We start from the raw sequence: 22,280 nt of genomic DNA on the forward strand, positions 1-22,280 counted from the left end.
ACTGCTGCCTTCTCAGCGGATGTCTCTTTCCAGCGAGACGGTTGCTTCTTCAGGGCGCGGCGACGGTGGTCTAATGTCACATTCGCACGGGCCGCGCCGTACCGCACCGCGCTGCACCGACGGACGCGTCACGTTCGCCTGGTCGTGTCGGTGCGGCTGCACTACGTTTGCCAGGGACTTCATGCGGCGCGCGGCACTGGTGCGTTGCTGCACCAGCTGCACCGTCGGAAGGAGACCATGCAGGTCCTCGCACTGCGACCTTGAGTTAACGCTCTCCGCTTCCTTCGGCACATCCTCTCTCTCTCTCGCCACGTCGTCGGTCTTCCTCGTCTCGCGAAACATGGCGGCCCGCAGCTCAAGAGAACGTGATGTCGGCGCTGCTATCTTCTTTCCCTCAAGCCCTCTGCTCTGGCTACGATTCCAGCCGTGACGACGGGCGTCGGTTTTTCCCTTTTCGGGAAGTGCGTGTGTGCGCGTGCGGTGCTCCGTTGCGTCGGCCGCCGAGCAAACAGTCCACTACGCCAGGCACGTGAAGCCTTTGTCGTTCGTCGGATTGAAGATGTCGGTGAGTCTTCGGGCTTCGTTTGAACTTTTCCCTGGACTTTGGGTCCCGCAGTGGGGATGTCGGGCTCAACTGCGCATGTACAAAGCTCCTGACACAGATGGAGCGCGTGGTTGGAGGAGACAAGGCCATCACGCTGTGCTGAAGCCGCCTGCTCAAGATGCAGCACCCGGCGGCGGAACACCTGGGATCGACGCAACACCGAGCAACGGCGCAAACCTCAAGGACTGACGGCGATGACCTCAACCGCACACACGCCGGGGAACGCGGGTGTAGTCTTCGGAGGTGCTACGTGCGCGGCATCACGTAGCGCCCTTGGCCTACCGTACGGGATGCGGTCGACGACACACCCCGTCGTTTCCTCGGCCTTGGACTACGGTCGGGACAGCCAAGCTCCGGTCCGCGAGCGCCTCATCCGAACGGCGGTGTGGCACGTTCCGGCGACACCGGATACTCTAGCTGCATGCGGGCTACGCGGCCTACGTGACTGACGTCTCGTTCTCGCCCTTGGCTGAACGTTATTAAAGCAGGGGACTCTTTTGACGGGGGGACAGAACCCGAGCGGGACTCAACATGCTTCTTGCTGTAAATATGTAATAAACTATTATATCAGTCCTAAGCGAGTTGCTTCAAGGTGCCGGCAGATTCGAACCGCAGCCCGTCAAAGGGAAACTAACCCGATCGACGAACGTCGGGCGCCTTCACGGACAAAGGTGAAGAGGCGGTTGCAGAAGTGGCGCAGTCGACAGGATCTGCTTAGGCTGAGCTGAAGAACTCCGCTGTGACGAGGGACGACCGGGACTGGTGAAGGCGGCGACCTCAAGCTGAAACGTGGAGAGCCATCGGACACTCCAAGCTAATCCGACCAGCCGGGGCACCGAGGGCCACGCAGCGCAGCGCTTCGGTAGCTAGGCGAGTACCCCCTTGGTTCCTGTTGGGCGCATGTTATGCCAAAGCCTTGGGTTTTGAGGAGTGATATCGCTAAGGAAACCGGGAAATGGCGGATGGGGCGGGAGATGAGTTGTCACTTACAGATCAGACGGGAGGAGCAAATACCACATCAGAGGCGGCGTCGGAGCAGCAGATTATGCTGCTGCAGTTACAGTTAAAAATTGCTGAAGCAGAACGAGAGAGGCAGCGAATGGAGCTGGAAGTTCAGCGGCTGCAATCACAAAGGAGTGCAGAGCCTGACGAGGTTGACAGCAGCTTCGCGGTGGGCGCAAAAGTGGACGAGGATAGACGGCTGAAATTTGCAGGTCTATTAAAAGGTGTTCTTGCGCCAATGCCGAGCCAGGAGGCACTCGTGCCTAGCTGGTTCGAAGATGTAGAAGCCACCCTTGAGTCGTACGAGGTGCCACGCGAGTGGTGGGCCGGACTGGTCTTGCCGCGGCTTAGTGAGCGGGCACGGGGTCTTCTCACGTGGCTCTCTTCGGAAGAGAGAAGAGATTACGCTGCTCTGAAAAGCAAAATTTTGGATGGTTTGCGGCTTTCCGCGGCTGAATACAAGCGTTTGTTTTCTGGGTCGACTATGGGAGCGAAGGAAACTTGAGAGCAATTCTCAGTGAGGTTAGAAAATTACGTTGATTACTATCTGGAAAGTTGCAAGGTGAGCTCGCTGCGAGAATTTAAACAGCTGACAGTAGCAGACCGTTTGAGGGAGTGTTTAACTGCGGAAGCGCGGGCGCATGTTATTTTGAATGAAAAACCAGGTTTCCTCAGGCCTAGCGAGGTAGTGAAGCTAGCAGAGAGTTACGACGAAAGCCGTAAGAACAGGCCTGCTGTGGTGTCTAGCACGGGTGCGCCGGTTGCGAATTTGACGGCAGGCGAGGCTGTGGCGTCGTCGCAAGCAAAGAAAGGCAACTGGGACGCACGCATAAGGATACAGTGCTTCAAGTCCCACGCAACGGGGCACATAGCTAAGCAGTGCCTAGCGAGGGAAACCACGGAAGTGCGCCTCGTCAAGGGCAGAGACAGGTCTGTCGTTGCTCGGGTATCCTTCCCGCAGTATGAGGAGGAAGCTCCCCAAGCTCGAATAGGGCTACCTAAAGTGAGCAAGGTCGTCGGTACGAGAGGAGTAACACTGACTAACGCAGGTCGGACATTACGCGCAAGGGTTGATTCAGGGGCGGACATAACAGTTGTTAGAAAGGCAGCTTGTCAGAAATATGAGAGTGCAGGGTCGACCATAAAGTTGACTGGTGCGTTTGGAGAACAGGTCATTGCAGAGCTGGCCTACGTTCCGTTAACGTCGACAGAGGGCGTACCGCTCGTGTCATTCAATCCGTCAGAACGAGGAGTCTTGTGTGCGCTTACCGACAGGCTAGTCACGGGAGTGGATGTTTTGATCACTCTCGAGGACTACGACCAGCTGCTCAAGTAGAGAGTGAGATGCGAAGTTCAGGAGGACATATAAATGCGTGGTGAAGAAGTGGAAGAGGAAGAAAGCTTAGACGAACTAGAACGCACTGAAAATACGCTGTCTTGCGCGGTGGAGGCTGAGAGCTTGGAGGGCGGTAGCGCGCAGACGCGAACGACGCGGTAACAGTTTCGCGAGGCGCAATTGGCAGATGAGTCGTTGCGTGAGGCATGGGCACAGGCTAGAGAGGGGACGCATGGCATGACAATACCCGACGAGTTGCTGTTCCATCAGGAACCGATCGCAGGACATCAGTGCTGTCAGCTCGTGGTACCGTCAGATCGCCGCTCAAAGGTGCTGAAGATGGCACACGATTCTACGTGGGCGGGGCACCTCGGTGAGCGGAAAACGCTGCAACGTATAAAGGGCTCCTTTTTCTGGCCAAGTATAACGCGGGACGTAAGAGAATACTGCCGTTCGTGTCCTTCGTGTCAGGTGAGGTCCCCAGCTCGTACGCTGGACCGCGTACCAATCACGCCACTGGCCAGACCGGAAACCGCTTTTCAGGTGGTTAACATGGACTGCATCGGTCCGATTGACCCGCCATCGGCGCGTGGTCACAGATACGCATTGTGCGTAGTAGACGTTAACACAAGATGGCCAGAAGTAGTGTGCCTCAGGACACTGACAGCAAAGGCCACGTGTGATGCGTTATTGGAAATCTTCGCGCGTCTGGGAGTCCCCGAGGTGGTGTGTAGTGATCAGGGGACAAATTTCACTGCAAAGGTGACCCAGCAGCTGCTGTCGAAGCTAGGGGCGTGCCCGAGATTCTCCACGCCGGACCACCCACAAAGTAACGGACTCGTCGAACGTTGGAATGGAACATTCAAGTCGATGCTTTTTCACATTGTGAGGGAGCATGGACGGGAGTGGGACAAGTTTGTACCGTTCCTGCTTTGGGCTTACAGAGAGGTCCCGAACGTAACGACGGGTAAATTGCCATTTGAGCTGATGTACGGGAGGGTATTAGTGGGGCCACTCTCGATTCTTCAAAAGACATGGTCTGGCGATTGGGCTTTCCCGGACACTCTGGGCGTGTCCGCAGAGGAATACCTATCGCGCTTGCGCGAAAGGTTAATTGAGGCTAACGCAAGGGCCGAAGACAGTACTACGGTGGAGCAATGTAGGTACGCTAGCAGGTATAATCTGCGGGTGACAGACAAACAGTTTAGAGAGGGGCAGCAGGTTTTATGGCTCGAGAGAGAGGGCGAGGGCAAATTAGTGGCCAAATGGAAAGGACCTGCTAAGGTAGTGCGCAAGTTACGGCCGCACAGTTACTTGATTGAAACGGAGGATGGAACATCTCGATCAGTACACGCAAACAAGCTTCGCGCGTACCACGCCCGGGTTGGCGCCGTGGGTTTGATTTTCGAGGGTGACAGTGATTTTGGGGACATCCAAACATTTCCACCGCAGGGTGAACGAAACCATCGAATACCACTCGCTGCGTTGAGTCCCTTGAAGCCGTCACAGTGTGCTGAGGTTGTCGCGCTGGTCACTAGGCACGGCCAGGTCTTCAGGGACAGGCCAGGAAGGTGCACAGTTGGCATGCACAAAATAAAGATCAAGGAGGGAGCGGCGCGACAGCCCGTTCATCCGTATAAGGTACCAATGTCTTTCCGAAAGGAAGTCAAACGGCAAGTACATGAGCTGTTGGCGTGGGACCTGATATACCCTGTTGAGAGCCCGCACGCGTATCCAATCGTATGCGTAAGCAAAAAGGATGGGGGGTTGAGGCTGTGCTGCGATTATCGTAAGCTCAACAGCATCACCGAACCAGACGCATTCCCGATGAGTCTACCCTCCGAGTTGCTGCTGCAGGTGGCAAAGGCGAAGTATATAACCTTGATTGATATGTTAAGGGGATATTGGCAAATACCATTGGATGAGCAAGCACAAGCTCTCACGGCATTCGTGACACCGGTTGGGCAGTACGCCTGGAGGGTAATGCCATTTGGACTGAAGAATGCGAGCGCCACGTTCCAGAGAATTATCAATGGCATGCTGGCAGCCCACAGGGAATACGCTTGCGCGTATATTGACGATCTCGCGGTATTCTCCAAGACATGGGAGGAGCACCTCCAGCACCTTGAGAAGGTGCTCACTGCAGTCGCGGCCTCAGCCTTTAGAGTAAATGCAGCCAAGTGTCGTTTCGCGAAACCAGAGGTTGAGTTTCTGGGGCATGTTGTAGGCTCCGGAAAACTCAATGTAGACCCAGCGAAGGTCAAGGCGATTGAGGAAATACCTGCACCGCAGACAAAAAGGGAGCTCAGGAGTTTCTTGGGGTTAGCCAATTACTACCGGCAGTACGTTCCGGAGTACGCCCGCATAGTGCTACCTCTCACTAATCTGACCAACAGGCGAACACCACAACAGCTGCCTTGGGATACCGAGGCGCAGAGCGCATTTGAAAACATAAAGGACTGCCTCTAGCGCGCGGCATCGCTTTACGCACCTGACCCCAATCGCGAGTACATCCTTGCCATCGATGCCTCCAATTATGCAGTCGGAGCGTGTGTTGCGCAGCTCAATGACCAGGGCAAGGGGTGTCCGGTTGCATTTTTAAGTAAGAAGCTCGGTCCGACCCAGGCTCGCTGGGCCACAATAGAAAAGGAGGCCTACGCAATCATCTGGGCATTGGATACATTGGAGGTCTGGCTTTTTGGCGCACAGGTCCGCGTGGTGACTGACCACAATCCACTAAAGTATCTGGCTCTGAGCAGTCCGCACAGCGCGAAGCTGACTCGATGGGCTCTAGCGCTACAGAGATTCAATCTGACCATTGAGCACAAAAGGGGAGTCGAAAACGCGAACGCCGATGCACTGTCGAGGCTGGTGGGTGCCAATGAAGAAACGCAGTAGGGGCCCGAGGGCACAGGCGGAGCGGGCAATTCGCAGTACTCAAGGCTCTATCATGACTTGTGTTCGCGGGAGCGGGGGTACAGTCTACACCCGGACGCAAAGACGTTGAGCTCCTCTTGGTGATGTGATGCATCCCAATGTGGTGTGCATCACAGTCAGAAGGGAGGTGTCGGGCTCAACTGCGCATGTACAAAGCTCCTGACACAGATGGAGCGCGTGGTTGGAGGAGACAAGGCCATCACGCTGTGCTGAAGCCGCCTGCTCAAGATGCAGCACCCGGCGGCGGAACACCTGGGATCGACGCAACACCGAGCAACGGCGCAAACCTCAAGGACTGACGGCGATGACCTCAATCGCACACACGCCGGGGAACGCGGGTGTAGTCTTCGGAGGTGCTACGTGCGCGGCATCACGTTGCGCTCTTGGCCTACCGTACGGGATGCGGTCGACGACACACCCCGTCCTTTCCTCGGCCTTGGACTACGGTCGGGACGGCCAAGCTCCGGTCCGCGAGCGCCTCATCCGAACGGCGGTGTAGCACGTTCCGGCGACACCGGATACTCTAGCTGCATGCGGGCTACGCGGCCTACGTGACTGACGTCTCGTTCTCCCCCTTGGCTGAACGTTATAAAAGCAGGGACTCTTTTGTCGGGGGGACAGACCCCGCGCGGGACTCAACATGCTTCTTGCTGTAAATATCTAATAAACTATTATATCAGTCCTAAGGGAGTTGCTTCAAGGTGCCGGCAGATTGGAACCGCAGCCCGTCGAACGGAAACTAACCCGATCGACGAACGTCGGGCGCCTTCACGGACAAAGGTGAAGAGGCGGTTGCAGAAGTGGGGACCTTCCTTTTTCGGAACTTTCGTCTTCTTTGCACCGGCGAACTTGTTTCCCGGCTGCAATTTGTATCGCGAGCGGCGAGTTGTTTCGCGTTGTGTCGGGGATTGAGTGTTGTCTTGTTTTTTTTCGCGGCCCCGCTGCTCGAAGGTTCGTGAAAGTGTTCTGATGGTTTTGTCGGTTTTGATGGTTTTGTCGTGTTGTCGCCGTGCGCGGCTTTTTATCGCCTAACTAAATTTCTTGTTTTTCGTTTAACCGCTGTGTACCCTCGCCTCTGTTGATTTTCACACCGGACGTGTTCCTATTGCTTGTCAGCAGTACGACAATAAAACCGCATATCTGTGAACGCTCTGTTTCATAGTCCATGTGTTTTTGTTTTTAAGTTGGCGGGCGAATTTTCTTTCTAACAATACATACTTGAACCGTCTACTCGGACGACAATTTGTTACTTTCATTCCTCGCTAGATGGCGCGAGCCGCCGCCCCACTCTTGCGGATATTTTTTACCGTCCACCCATTCATGTTTTGCCCTTGCAGTGACCACACCCAGCGCGTCGCACGGCGGGATGCTTCGCGTTTGCTTGGTAGTGGGTCGTGTGGTGCGCCTACACAGTGGCGTGGCTTTGGGGGCAGCATTTTCTCGGTGCAGTGCTCGCCCCACACGAATGTGACATTAGTAGCTTCGATACAACGACTGCAGCAAGGACGCTTAGGAATTCCGCAAAGCGATAATCTCGCGTCTTCTGGGCCCGGTCGTGGGAATGTTGAAAGTGTCTTCCGAGAGAGCTTGAAATGACGCCGTTTATACATAGCTTTTTGGGGGTTTCTTTGCCACCTTTTGTAGTGCGCAGAATAAAAATTATTTTGCTTTTAAACTGTCATGCGGCCATTTTTATACAAAAGTAACGAGTAACGGGTAACGTAATTTCATAGCAGATACCGTAAAATAATAATGACATTACTTTACTCGTTACTCATTTGGGATTCTAACGAGTACGTAGTAAAAAAACTAACGCGTTAGCAGTACCGTCGTTACTTGTAACGCGTTAGTTCCAACCATGGTGCCTGGAGCGCGTCTCCGACTGGTGTGTTTAGCGTCCTATCCCGCCCATACATCAAAAGTGGTCCCCAACTGTCAACAAAACACGTCACAGAAGCCGGAGTGTCATGCTGTTGCCTGTCGCGATCCTGGCGGTTGGCCGTAGAAATGCTGGCTAAAGCACGAGCGAACCCGAGTGTCGCTGTCGTCACGGCGTTCCAGGCGTCCCAATTCCGGCTGCTTTAGCGTCCGTGGACTGCCGCATTGGAGAGCGACCTGCAGCAGAACAGGAGTCTGCCACTTATACCACAGCTATCGGGATGCTTAACAGACCGAAGGCTTGGTAAAAAGTTTTTCAGTATCAAATTTTCTGCCAGCCAAAAAGACATGACGTCATCAGTCGGAAATCGAGGGACCACTTTTTTGGACCCGGTAAACACACCAGTCGGAGACGCGTTCTAGGCACCGTAGTTCCAACACTGCGCCCTGCTAACCTGTGCGATGCTTAGCCAACGCCACTCATGTTGACTCGATGATATCGATGCTAGAAAGTTAAGAAGTGTGCGTGGACGGTCGACGATTGCACTTTGCAGTACGAACAACGTGCAACAAAAACAGGTAGTTACCAATTTTGGCGATTTGAAAACTCCGCTAATGCATCTTCAGAAGATTGCTAGCTCGTTCAGTGATTTCAGAGGTATTGCTAAGCCGTCTTCCAAGTGCTGCTCACGTCTTTCCCAATTTAAAGAATGTTTACTAATGACTTCTTGGATTTCAATCGACAGCAAATGCATTTTGAAACCCTTACCTCACTACCATGTTGGGAACAGTCGCAATTTACTAAAACTACTGTGAACAGCGGATTTATTAGAAGTGAGCGTTGGGCGAACAGTTCAAAAACAGTCTGCTACTTGAAACCCAATCAACGGGGTTCCATTAGGAAAACGAGGTAGGGCTGTCCGGAAGCGGAGTACCCTAGATTTCTCAACGCGCATCGAGGACACACGAGAGGCGAAGGAGAGCGCAGAGTCTTTGCTCAGCATGGATTTGAGAAGGCAGAAACAAAAAAAAAAGAATAAGAAATAAACAGGGGGTTGCGGAAACCGCGGTACAGCACAAGCTTGTCACTGCCATAAGTTAAAAAAAAAAAAACTTCAAAAGTTTAAATAATGAATACCGGAGTGTAACCGTATTTTAAAACCCTTCGAACAATTGGGATAAGTTACACGTTCATCCTGGAAGCCGGGCAGCGATTATCATACCCCTTGCCTTTGCCACATTAAGAACAAACTAACGCAAATTTTCGAGAAAAAAAAATGGAAATAGTTTCGTTCTCATAACATCATTGTAACACTTTAGATGAAATAACATGCCGATATTTCTTTACGGGCTCAAGAAATTTCGTATTCTAATATCAAACATTTTCGGGGAAGTAACGGGCATCTTATTGAAGCAGTACACCTGAAACCGCATTCCAACGCCGGCTCAACAAATGAGTAGACGACACTGCACACTAGAAAAGTGCACATCCTTAACGGTTCAAATAACCTTGTCCCAGAGCTAACACCCGGGGACAAACCCTGCGTGTTTGCTTTGACTTCAGAGGAGCAAAACGCAGACATTATCTTCTACAGGGTGCATCTGAACGGAAATGGGCGAAATACAATTCCTATAACAAACCAATGAAAGGAATTAAATTAAAGATTTCGTAAAGGCGTATTTAGGTGATGCATCTAGCGACCGTTTTCCTCCAAGTGCATAAAAATAACAGAATCTTTCCTTCTTAAAGCATGAAATGCTTTTTAACACTATTCCCCATCCCAAAATTGTGTCCGTCCGTCCGTCCGTCCGTTCGTGCATTTTCCGCTAAATTTAGCGGCGAAAGTGACGTTGCGTGACCCATACGCCTTGGGGAAATGAACGCCACGTAATTTGTACGTCAACTAAGTTTCCACTCTAAATTTAGCAGGAACATTCACGTCCTGTGACCTAGACACCAGTCCAGTTTCCCCGCTAAGTTTAGCGGGAGACACAAACGTCACCTGACCATACAATCATTCAGTATCGCCGCTATATTTAGCGGGAAAATATACGTCACGTCTTACACGCATTCCCTCGCCAATTCCATAGCATGCATTTCAAGCATTATATAACCTTAAAAGTCAAAGTCGCTGCCAATGTTGCTGTGTTTTGCTTGAATATTTTATTAGGTACATATACACCACAAACCGAGAGCTTTACTCGAAGATGAATTGCAATCCATTTATTGGCTTACGTATACGAGTTCTTTATACGTTCGCACGGTGCTCACCAACACTTTGTGTAAATGGTCTTGGTTCGGTTGGCACTCCTGTTTGTATAATTAGAACGCGTTCCCACATAATGTCCACCCAACACCCGAACCACGTCCGCGATTAATGTTTTTTTTTTGTATTTTCTTTTATATGTGTAAACATTTGGGCGTGAACAGTCCATATTATAATTTCTTTACAAATAGAGGACATTCCGCCAACCCTAAATGGGCAACCAACGTTTTGATTCCTACTCACCTCTTCTTCCTTGGTTTATCAGCAGAAACAATATACAGTTCACATTTTTGACTGATGCAGTTGTTTTTCGTTTTTTTTTCGCACATATCTTTTTTTACTTTTTTTTTTTTTGCAGTGCACGGAAACCGAGCGGTCCGTGCGTCTTACAACCTTTGGCTGCAGTGAATCAGGCTCAAGTATCTCAATAATATGTGTTTCGAAACTAGCACAATCTAGGATGTACCGGAGATTTCTGCGCGGTCTCAATTTACAACTTTCGAGGTGGCGCAGGCCACCTGAATCATAACCGAAACCAGGCTTTTCGGACCGTTCGATTCGGCGGACAAATAACCATAAACTGGACGCCAATTTTACGTAGTGAATGTTTACAGTGAAAATAAAAAAAAGAACGTCCTTACCTCGTTCAAAATTAAAAAGAAGTAAAAATGGTGTGAGAGGCGGGGGGGGGGGGGGGGGTACCTACGAGCTCTTTAGCCGTAGCTGAAGAGCTCGGTTTGGATGTAAGCAAGGCAATGCGAAGGCCAGACATAGTCAAAACAATTTTGGGCTGCGGAGCCGGGGATGACGAAGTTGCCGAAGCTGTCGATGAGGAAAAGGAACGACGCCTAGAGAAAGAAAGAGACAAACAACTGAAACAACTGAAACTCGAGCAGCTAAAGCCAAATTCGGAAATGACCGTTGTTGGAGTCGCGAAAGCAGTTAACTATGACATGAAAAGTTTTCTTCAGCCCTTTTCTGTTGGAAGCGAATTGGGATTCTTCTTAACCAACTTCGAGCGCACATGTGTCAGGATGGGTTTCGAAGAGTCGTCTTGGCCTCAGAGGCTTCTAAGCGCGTTGCCGGCCGAAGCAGCTGATGTACTGGCAAGGTTACTGCCAGAAGAAGGCGAAAATTACACGGCTGTGAAGGGTGCATTGTTGAGAAAATATAAGCTGTCACCCGAAGCTTTCCGTTTGAAATTTCGAGAAGCCAGGAAAGGCCTACAAGAGAGCTACTCAGAGTTCGCATATAAGCTAGCTAGTTTTCTGGAAAACTGGCTCAAAGGAGCTCAGGCGTATGAGGACAAAAGGAAGATGTTTGAGCAATTTTGCTTAGAGCAGTTCTATCGTACATTGCCTGAAAAGCTCAGAGAATGGGTTCAGGATCGACCGGACGTGGGAACAGTACGCAAGGCAGCAGAATATGCAGATGAGTACTGTGCAAAGAGGGGATCAAGTTGCGACCTAGGGAAGACTGACCGGCCTCTGGGGGCTTCGTCTGGGGGAACCAAAAGATTCCACACGTCGGAAAAGAACGCGAACAAGCCAGTTCTTAAAGACGAGTCCCCCGAAACACGCCTGAAGAAGTCGTTCGAAGCACGGAAACCAATAGTATGCTTCCGGTGCCAAAAGCCAGGACACGTGGCTGCTGGATGTCGTGTCCCAAAGGTCTCCCCAGTGCAGCTCGTTCTCGAGAAGGACGAGGACTTGTTAGGTCCATACCTTCACGACATGGACGTAAACGGTAAAACTTGCAAGGTGTTACGGTACACCGGCGCGACGTACGACGTCGTGCACTCTTTCGTGAACGAGAACGACTTCACAGGCGAATACGTGTGCCTGAGGCAGGCTCTGGAAGGAGGTACTGTCAGCCTACCTGTTGCGAAAGTAATCCTGAAAGGCACCTTTGGAGAGGTGGAAACCGAGGCCGCAGTCTCGGACAACGTCTTGCCGAGGTGCCCGTATCTTTTGTCCAACAGAACCGCAAAGGAACTGCTTAAGTCAGGGATAACGCTTGACATGAACCCGGTCATGGTTGTCACGAGATCGATGACAAAGAAAAGCTGCGAAAAAAATGTAGAGCAGGCTGTAGCTTCACAAGCCAGCGCAACAGATGACTTGCACGATCCCGTCGAAAATGACGAGCGTCACGCTTTAAATGGGCCAGACCGTGACGAGGAAAGAGTGGACGATGAATTGATGTTCATCCCTCCGACGAGCACTGATTTTAAGGCGCTCGCTGCAATAGATAGGGCAACCTTGATTGCAGAGCAAAAGAGTGACTCCACATTAATAAAATGTTGGGAGAGCATTCAAAACCCTAATTCGAGCAGCTCAAGGTTCTTTGAAAAGAAGGGAATACTGTACCGTGAGTTCCGTGGAAAGAAAGAGATGAACGTCGACCAAATCGTCGTTCCTCTGAAGTACCGAGAAAACCTTTTGTAATTGTCTCACCGGGCGGGTTGGTCGGGCCACCTAGGTATCAACAAGACCAAAGCAAGGCTCCAAAGCCAGTACTACTGGCCAGGTTGCTTTAAAGATGTCGAACATTTCGTTCGGAGCTGTGACGTCTGTCAGCGGACGGGTCGACCTAATGAAAAACGCAAGGCACCCATGACAGCGGTCCCAATTATTACCGAACCTTTCCGCAGAGTCATTGTGGACATTGTGGGTCCGCTACCCGCAACAAAAGAAAGCTTTAAATATCTGCTGACAATGGTATGCCCTGCCACTAAATTCCCCGAAGCAGTGCCCTTGCGCGATGCAACGTCCGTGGAAGTCCTGGATGCACTTTTGTCCATTTGTGCGCGCGTTGGATTTCCGAGCGAAATCCAGTCAGACCTTGGCAGCGTGTTTACAAGCGCGTTGACCACAGCTTTTCTCCAAAAGTGCGGCATTAAGATTTACCACAGCTCGGTCAACCACCCACAGAGCAACAGAGTAGAGAAGGTACACTCCGCAATGAAGCGCGTTCTGCGGGCTTTGTGTTATGAGAAAAAGATGTACTGGCACGCAACGTTGCCTGCCATGCTTTTTGCCCTTCGTTCAATGGCACACGAGTCAACGGGCTTCAGCCCAGAGGAGCTTGTCTACGGGCGAGCATTACGGTCACAGGCTTGCAGGGTTAGAAAGTTTTGCTCTACCCTATTTAGACGATATTGCAATCTTTTCTGACACCTGGTCCGAACACTTGGACCATCTAAGAGAAGTCTTTTCGAGACTTCGCCAGGCGGGACTAACTCTGAAAGCACAGAAGTGCAAGTTTGGTCGCTCAGAGGTAGATTACCTCGGACACACAGTAGGCCAAGGCCACCGGAGCCCATTGGAAGTAAAGGTGCTGGCGATCAAGGAGTTTCTGCGTCCAGAAACAAAAACGCAGATTCGTACATTTTTGGGCTTAATTGGGTATTACCAACACTACATCAAGGGGTTTTCCGAGCTGGCTAGTCCGCTTACTGATGCGTTGAAAAACGCGCCTAATCGCGTAAAGTGGGACAAAGACAAACGGGCATCTTTTGACGCCCTTAAAAACACCTTGATGAGTAAGCCCGTTTTGGCAAGCCCGGACCACTCGAAACCTTTCCTCGTGGAGTGTGACGCCAGCGAAAAGGGGTTGAGGTAGTCCTGAGCCAAGAAAGCGCAGACGGGGGAGAGCACCCGATCCAGTACGTGAGCAGGAAATTAAGCGCTCGAGAGCAGGCGTACAGCACAATTGAAAAGAGTGCGCTTGCCTTGTGTGGGCGGTAGAAAAACGTTCATGTTACTTGTCGGGGTCGCCATTTGTTTTCATCACAGACCACCGACCGCTAACGTGGCTCCAACAGATGTCGAACAAAAATGGCAGATTGCTCGGTTGGAGTCTAAGTCTGCAACCGTACGTGTTCACTGTTAAGCACAGAAAAAGGATCCCTGCACACTAACGCAGACAGCTTGAGCAGGGATTTCTCTGTCTAGGAGAGGAATGGCATGGGGGAGAGGGTAAATCGTTTTTTTTTTTTTATAATACATTTTTACCAGTGCCGATGGGGGTCCCCTTTCTGGTTGCCATAGGTTCTTGTAGCATTGCTCGATGTAAAGCACTCTGCGTACCAGAGGGCGGGCCTGCCTTCGCTTGGCCGCTGTTTGTGGAGTTGCTGGGTTCGAATTCTCTTCCGTTGCCCAGGCATCTTGACGTCAGGCTCCACACCTTCGAAAGCACGGACCAACTCCCACGGGGACCAGACGCCTCTCCAGTGCGGTGCCATCGTCGACCCTTCGCTCAGCGCCCCGACATACCTGGACCTGCATCGTGTGGCGGCCGGAAAAACGCAACGCCTTCAAAGCACGGACCGACTCTGCAGGAAGAAGACTCCTCTCCAGTGCGCTGTCTTCGCCGACCCCTGGACTCTGCCTCCGCGTCACAACATACCTTTTCCTGCATCGTGCGCCGGCCGGAAACACGATCCACGGACTCTACCGGGGATACGAGCCAAAGATTCGCACCCCCCCCCCCCCCCTTGGTCTTCCGTGGGGGAGAAGTTGTTGCGTTGTCACGCATGAGCGCAGCAGGAACGCGCGATTGTTGATAGCCGCCGCGCCAAAAGCGATATCTTCGGCATCGCACTTTTTCTTCATTTGTTCATGGCAGCAGCCGATAAAAGTCGGTCGCGCCGCCGCCGGTATTGTTCTTCGGTTTTCGTCTGTCGGCCAGCTTGCCCGGATTAAAAAGTCCGTCTGCCCTGATCCCGGTGTCGTCTTCTCGCCGTGGCCTGGAGTCCTGCTCGGCCAAACGCAACACGCCCCGCAGAGCTCCAGGCGACTCCAAGATGCATGCTTCTGCCGTTTTGCCGCGCTCTCTCGCTGAGATTCTGCGTGCTGGTCACTTGAGGCGGGAAGGGTATCCAGTAATGATTAGAGAGTTTAGATTTAAGACAAGGAGTAACTCAAATAATGAAGACCATTTGCATTTCAATGTCGGATGCCTTCTGCGCCGATCGATTGCCAGTGCGCGTGCGTTGTGCTGTCGACCAGATCGAGGAGCAAAGCGGGCTGAATAAGGGAACTGCTTGCAGGCGATGAACGCTTTTGTCACCTTCCCTCAGCTCGTACTGGAAAGACGGCCCAGAAGCCACGTGACCTTGATGAAGCTTTTAGAAACGCTCTGTAATCTACGTACATTACTAATAATGCCGCGAAATTCTAGTCTTCTTCTAGGTGGCATTGGCCAAACAGCGGCTTTCGACCACCAACGAAAGATCAGTCTTTTTTATGATTACCCTTATTCTCACCATTTTCGTTTATGACATCTTTAAAAACGCCGAAACAAAATATTTTTTTTGTTTACCATCGTAAAAGATAAGAGTTAGCGAGCGATATTTGTAGTTCGTTTGTCGACTGAAACATGCCTTGTTTCCAGTGTTGTCGTTTCTTTGGTAGAAACAATAAGCTCATTTTGCCTGCTTATTGAGGACGGTTTTTAATTTTAACGTCGAAGTTAGCGGAAGCCCGTTAAACCGAAAGCATCTTCCGCCTCCGGAACCGTCAAGTTAAAGACAAAGGAACAGCATCCCCTCCGGCAGCCCCTCAAGGGATAGTTCCCTCGCAGAATGAGATCGGCAAGGCTTTTGTTTTCAGACGCCCGGCTCGCAGCCTGCGCTCATTGCCTTACGTGGTGCTTTGTATTCGCGTGCACGCCCGGGGCTTACGAAACGCCCAAGCATCATCGAAGTTTGGAAGCTCGCGCTGGAGTCGGGACAACTGAACGGCCTTCCCGACGTTTTAATGCCCTCAGTGACTATAAAATTTGAAGGAACACCAGATACAAGCTATATGGCGGTGCAATGCAAGGCATGGTGAGACAGGAATTGCGGATTCAGCACACCAGGCGACGGCCCCCGGCATCGCATTCATTGCAAAACATAACTGAAACCTGAAATAAAAAAGCAAACACAATAAAGAGGAACTTAGACGCAAAGTGTCTAAAGGCCGGTTGCACCAATGTTGCTTACCTTAACCCAAAGCGGCTCTTTCCTAAGTCGGCTTAGCTCCCTAAACCGAGCTCGGATAAGCACGGGTTTAAATTCCGGTTGCACCAACGTTAACCCGGCTTTACAGATGCGCCCCTAGCTAAACGCTGGAGTTGCCTAGGGAATGTAGGGACAAACAGAGCAAACTAGGGAACACTTGGAGGGGCAAATACGACATGCGGAGAGGAATCACGTGATGTAAAGAAAAAAAAACTGCTGCTGTATTTCTTCGTCTGCTTTTCGCTATATTTCTTCGTGAGTAATGAATTAAAGGTCTCCAAATTTAATAATTGTTTCGCCTAACTTTCAAAAAGAGGAGTCAGAGCTTTAAATAAACACGTATGCTTTTTACATCTCTGATTGTGTGTTTAATATCGGCTGATAACAGAACATCTTGACAGTAACAGTAGTTTTCGTGCTCACATTTTGAGATAAAGGAGCCATCGGGGGCCCCGAATCTCACTGAACGCGAGAAGGACGTTCTACTCGCTACATCGCTGAAGACAAAACATAATCGAGAATAAGCTGGCAGGTAAGATGACTACTAAAATCAAGTCATGCCTGAGACCGATGAAGTTCAAAACAGTGACGAACTCGCCACGGCAGCTGCGAAAATGCCTAGAAATCGTCGAATAGAAGTCGAGAGATTGTCGCGAGGTCCTTGCATCGACCGTACTCGTTGCTATCAGCAAGGTGACAGAACGGCACTGCACCGTCGTTGAACATCTGCTGCAGCCTCAAACGGACTTCAGTTTCACTGTAGAGTTCACAAAATAACAAAAAGTGAAATTTTTACTGGATATGTCCCTCCGCAGGCACAGAGTGCTCGTCAACTTTATATATGACCCAGTACGCCAATATCCTGAAAACGGCAACCACGGTGAGCGTTTCGAGCAGCCTTGGGATCCCCAAATCAATAACTCAAACCCGAGTCGTTTGGTTAGCGTATAATCGAAAGAATACATAAGACAAATTACACCAGACTTTTCCTGCAACTTCTTTGCGACCTTGACTGCATTTATTGCAAATTGCAAAAGGGTGAGAGGTGGAGGCTAGGCTGTTGGCGTACAGGAAACAAGCTAAAACATTCACAATCGGGAAAAGTTTGAGTTTTCTCGGTCACTGAAGCTCTTGGATCATGAACCTGAAATTCTCCAATGTATGTCATGTCAAAAGGTGGCTTGAACTAGTCAGAATAAAGTTCTTGTTGTTGCTCATTCTTATGCCTTTATACATAAAGGATCGCCCTTTATTGAAAGCATCATGCTATGTTTTTTTTTTTTATTTTCATACTTGTCTTTCTCATTGTTGTCTTTATTTGTGAATTGCCAACTCACTCAACTTGCCATTTCATAAAAAATACGTTTTTTGAACTATGGAATTACGTACCTGCCTAGTGTGTGTGTAATTAAAGAGAATCGATTGTTTATAACAGTTAGAGACACTTTTATACACAATTATGTAAGCCTCCTTTGACGGTTTGTCTTATTGCACACTCTTGAAGTTAGTTATACGAACTACACAACTGAACCTCTACTTATCAGGCTATTTTCTAGATAACACTGAACGTCTCGCTTACAACATATTGCTTGGTCAGTCATAGTCACCCAATAGATTGAAATATAAGCTAACGACCCCAGAACACTTTCTTCAACAGAGTTTTTTGTTTAACAGCTATCGTTGAACAGCTTAATAAATTTATTTTTTCACGGCCCAGGTTAGCTGTCTCTTAGCTTTGTTCATTTGATTTTTACCGTTAGTATCAAGTCTTGCACAGAATGCAGCTCGTAAAAATTCAGTAAAGTTTCATTATGGTTAAGAGCAATTCAGGCTATGCCACCAAATATCAGAAACACCTGAGCACAGTGAGATATCACCTAGGGAAACTTAATGTACTTAATATCAGTGTTGCATGCGTAATAAGAATTAAAGTACCCTTATGTCTGTCTTTTCAGTAAATTGTACATGATCTAGTTGCTGAAGCATCTGTATGTTTGCACAATGTTAAGATTACATTTTCATGAGTAAATACGTTTGAATATTTTAAGTGATTACACTTTTTATTTCAAGGATCAACCTACAATCTGTGGACGATGACCATCCCGTGGTACTTCTCAGCACTTCAGTGCCGTCTGGAGGCAAGTTGGGTCACGAAATAGAAAACTTTGTTGTAAAAGTACCGTCTAAGACCAATGACTGACTAAAATCTGAGGATGACAACCATCCCGTGGTAGTTCTCAGCAATTCAGTGCCGTCTGGAGGCAAGTTGGGTCACGAAATAGAAAGCTTTGTCGTAATAGCACCGTCTAAGACCAATGACTGACTACAATCGGAGGATGACAACCATCCCGTGGTAGTTCTCAGCACTTCAGTGCCTACTGGAGGCAAGTTGGGTCACCAGATAGAAAACTTTGTTGTAAAAGTACCGTCTAAGACCAATGACTAACTACAATCTGAGGACGACGACCATCCTGTGGTAATTCTCAGCACTTCAATGCCTTCTGGAGGCAAGTTGGGTCACCAGATAGAAAACTTTGTCGCAATAGCACCGTCTAAGGCCAATGACTGACTACGATCGGAGGATGACGACCATCCCGTGGTAGTTCTCAGCACTTCAGTGCCGTCTGGAGGCAAGTTGGGTCACGAAATAGAAAACTTTGTTGTAGTAGCACTATCTAAGACCAATGATTGACTACAACCTGAAGACAACGACCATCCCGTGGTAGTTTTAATCATATCAGTGCTGTCCGGAGGGACGTTGGGTCACCAGATAGAAATCTTTGTCGAGACAGCATTGTCTGAGACCAATGATTGACTATGATTTTGGGACGACGACGATCACGTGATAGTCCTCAGTATTTCAGTGCCCTCTGGAGGTCCTCCAATGCCCTACGGATGTGTCTCAGCACCTTCCAAAACGAGGCTACAAGAATGGTTCAAGCATGGGCATGGAGGCTCTGCAGCCATGAAGTTGCTTATGTTTTTCGTCCTCCCGCAGTTCCTGAGCGTGTCGGCGCGTGGGTCCCCAACTAACTGGAGTCACGATGACGGCGCGGTTTTCTTCCGGCATCCGGACGACAATCTTCAACCTGCCAATCACTGGTCGACAGCACCGTCCTGTCTTGGAATCAAGTTCATCGAGAACCTCGTTCACACCACGTCATCAGCAGGGACATCGACAGCGGCAGCTATAAAAGAGCTCCCCTTGCGACAGCGCGCCAGTGGGCATGGAGGCTCTGCAGCCATGAAGTTCCTTATGTTTTTCGTCCTCCCGCAGGTTAGTAAACAAAAACCTTGCCATTGTTTTAAATCAGACAAAGTTTGCCTTGTTATGCTTCCATGCCCCGAAGCTTGTATTGAGTCTTTTAGAGTTCTGCTGCTGTTGTTGTCTGGTGATGTTGAGCGGAACCCTGGTCCCATGTCAAAACCCCAAGAAGAACAATTACTTTTCTTACAAGAAACAGTCGATAAACCTAAAAAGAGTCATACTATACTTCAACAAGAAGTAAACCTTCTAAAAGAAAAACAAAAACAAAGTGAACAGAGTTTCAACACTTGAAGAGCGACTTAAAAACTCGCGAGTGAACTCGACGCACTAAAGCAGAAGGATACTAGTAGCGCCGCAACTACTGAACCCCAGCTTACTGCAGCCTTAAACGAACTATCTCAGCTAAAAACACGTTGCGATGATGCAGAGGGCAGATCCCGTCGCTGTAATCTTTTATTTTTTGGCATCACCGACGCAGACAAGGAAACGTGGGCTCAGTCAGAGTGCTCGGTCACTAGCTTGTGCTCCGAAAAACTAAACGTGCAAGTTGAATCATCTAGGATTGAAAGGGCGCATCGCCTATGAGCATTCGACCCTCAGAAATGTCGCCCAATAATTGTAAAGTTTTCTTCGTTTAAAAACAAAGATAGCGTTCTTTCATCAGCCCACAAGCTTAAAGGAACTCGCGTAGCCATCAGCGAAGACTTCCCAATTTCCGTACGGCTCGCACGCCGTCACCTTCTTGATTTCGCAAGGCCAAAAGGCACCCCCTACAGACTTCGTCATGATAAACTTTTTATAAATGATAAGTGCTACGTATTCGATGCCGCTCTTGGCGCCGTTAAAGAAAAAGACACACAGCCACGCCAGCGCTTCTTCTCGTCGCCCTCTAGGAGTCGACCGGCAAAGCACCATGTTATCACTAACAAATCTTCAAGTCATTCTATCCTATTTACTAACATTAGAAGCCTAATACCAAAGAGAGACGAAATAATTTCAGTAATTGAAACGTGTAATGCCGCTTTTGTTGTACTTACAGAGAGGTGGCTAAGCCCTGATATATCTAACCTTGAGCTATTTCCTTCGCACCTAAACTTTCGAGTGTATAGGTCTGATAGAAAAACTAGAAAAGGAGGGGGCGTACTTTTGGCCATAAAGACCATATACCATCTCGGCTAATAGCGCTTACCACTGACCTAGAAGTTGTTTGGGTGTATCTTTGCACAACGCCTTCCGTAATAATGGGTGTGTGTTACAGGCCGCCGGATAATAAGAGATTTTGTTATTGAGTTGTATAAATGCCTTTCTGAACTCGCATGTATATATCCTAACGCTTTAGTTACCCTTTTTGGTGATTTCAATTATCCAAATATTGACTGGTCTACTATTTGTTCTAACTGTGCATTTTCTCAGGAGTTTATTGACCTTTGTTTAGATTTTAGCCTATTTAATGTTATCACTCAACCCACTAGAATTACCAATCGCTGCAGCAACGTACTTGACCTATGTTTAAGCAATGACCTTTCACTCTTCAGCAACGTCACATACTTACCCAGCATTAGCGACCATCTCGTCATTGAGCTAACATTCTCCATCACAACTCCTAAGAAATCACGTTATTGCAAATTCATTCACGATTACGCGAGAGCCGACTACGCATCTATCAACACCAACCTCGAAGAATTTTATCACAAATTCTCAGTTAACTTCGCAGAAAGGACGGTCAATGAAAACTGGGTTCTTTTCAAAGATAGACTAACATCCCTAATCAAACGTTTCGTTCCACTCACTCGAATTATATCCGATAACACAAACCCTTGGTACGATAAAACAGTTCGTCGTCACTCCAACAGAAAAAAAGAGCTTATACGAGGGCAAAGGCTCATAACACTAACGCATATTGGAACGCCTATCACGAATGCGCTAGGGCCTACAAATCCGCGATTCATGATGCCAAATCCAAATTTTATACTCATGACCTCCCCAACATTTTAACCAATAAACCTAAAAAGTTTTGGAAAGTAATTAACCCAGCACTCTCTCTTCCATTACAATTGGTTGACAAGTAGGGCCTTCCACTTTCTGACGAACATAGTGCTCTTGAAACTAACAAATTTTTTAGCTCGATCTTTACCAATGAAGACTTGTCAAGCATGCCCAACTTGTGCCAACCCCTTCATCCTCCTATGAATCCTATCATGATCGACCACTCTGGTGTACTAAAGGCCATTGATCAGCTGAAGGTGTCTTCTAGCTCCGTCGACGACCAAATAAACTCGAAAATATTAATAAATACTAAACACGTGTCTTCAACTTTCCTCTGCGACATTTTCTCGCAGTCTCTTCAACTTTCTGAAATTCCATGCGATTGGAAAATCGCTAACGTCATCCCCGTTTACAAAGCAGGTGATCGCCAACTAATCAACAACTATCGCCCCATCTCGCTCACCAGTGTGTCGTCTAAACTCTTAGAGCATATACTCTATTCTAACGTAATAAACTTTCTAGACTCCCACAACCTTCTTTTCAAGCATCAGCACGGCTTTCGCAAGTCATACTCATGCGAAACGCAACTAACAGCTTTTCTTACTGACGTTTACTCAAACTTTGATTCTAATAAGGAAACTGACGCCATATTTATTGATTTCTCCAAGGCATTTGACAGGGTCCCTCATCAACGTGTCTTACTGAAACTTAGGAATATTAATATCCATCCCTCAGTCGTCAGATGGATCTCCGAATTCCTCACAAATCGCACCCAGAATTCATCTATTAACAACACCAAATCTACCGCCTGCACTGTAACCTCCGGCGTCCCCCAGGGAACCGTTCTTGGCCCCCTTCTATTTTTAACATACATTCATGATCTCTACCTCAACATCTCCTCTTCAATACGTCTGTTCGCCGACGACTGTGTAATTTATAAACCTATTAATTCAAACCACGATAATCAAATTTTGCAGAATGACCTCGCACTTATA

General features: G+C 49.0%; 1 protein-coding gene and 1 pseudogene across 1 annotated transcript; both read left to right on the forward strand.

Annotated features, from left to right (window-relative positions):
• The first annotated feature begins 3,494 nt into the window (after positions 1–3,494).
• Positions 3,495–6,209, forward strand: LOC121835094. The gene is made up of 2 exons (XM_042289033.1): positions 3,495–5,270; positions 5,697–6,209. Exons 1-2 carry the CDS (start codon positions 3,495–3,497, stop codon positions 5,838–5,840), a joined length of 1,920 nt encoding a protein of 639 aa, XP_042144967.1. The 3' UTR covers positions 5,841–6,209.
• Positions 6,210–19,254: 13,045 nt separating this feature from the next.
• Positions 19,255–22,280, forward strand: part of LOC120839177 — a 39,228-nt pseudogene continuing 36,202 nt past the window's right edge.

Source organism: Ixodes scapularis, unplaced genomic scaffold (genome assembly GCF_016920785.2).
Source record: "Ixodes scapularis isolate PalLabHiFi unplaced genomic scaffold, ASM1692078v2 PGA_scaffold11__112_contigs__length_91849675, whole genome shotgun sequence".
Lineage (NCBI taxonomy): Eukaryota > Metazoa > Arthropoda > Arachnida > Ixodida > Ixodidae > Ixodes > Ixodes scapularis.

Bases quoted from the DNA above. Each gene is read 5' to 3' on its own strand.
- LOC121835094 (XM_042289033.1), top strand. From the start codon at position 3,495: ATGGACTGCATCGGTCCGATTGACCCGCCATCGGCGCGTGGTCACAGA. The intron at 5,271-5,696 runs AATTACTACCGG...TATCTGGCTCTG, and splicing joins GGAGTTTCTTGGGGTTAGCC to AGCAGTCCGCACAGCGCGAA.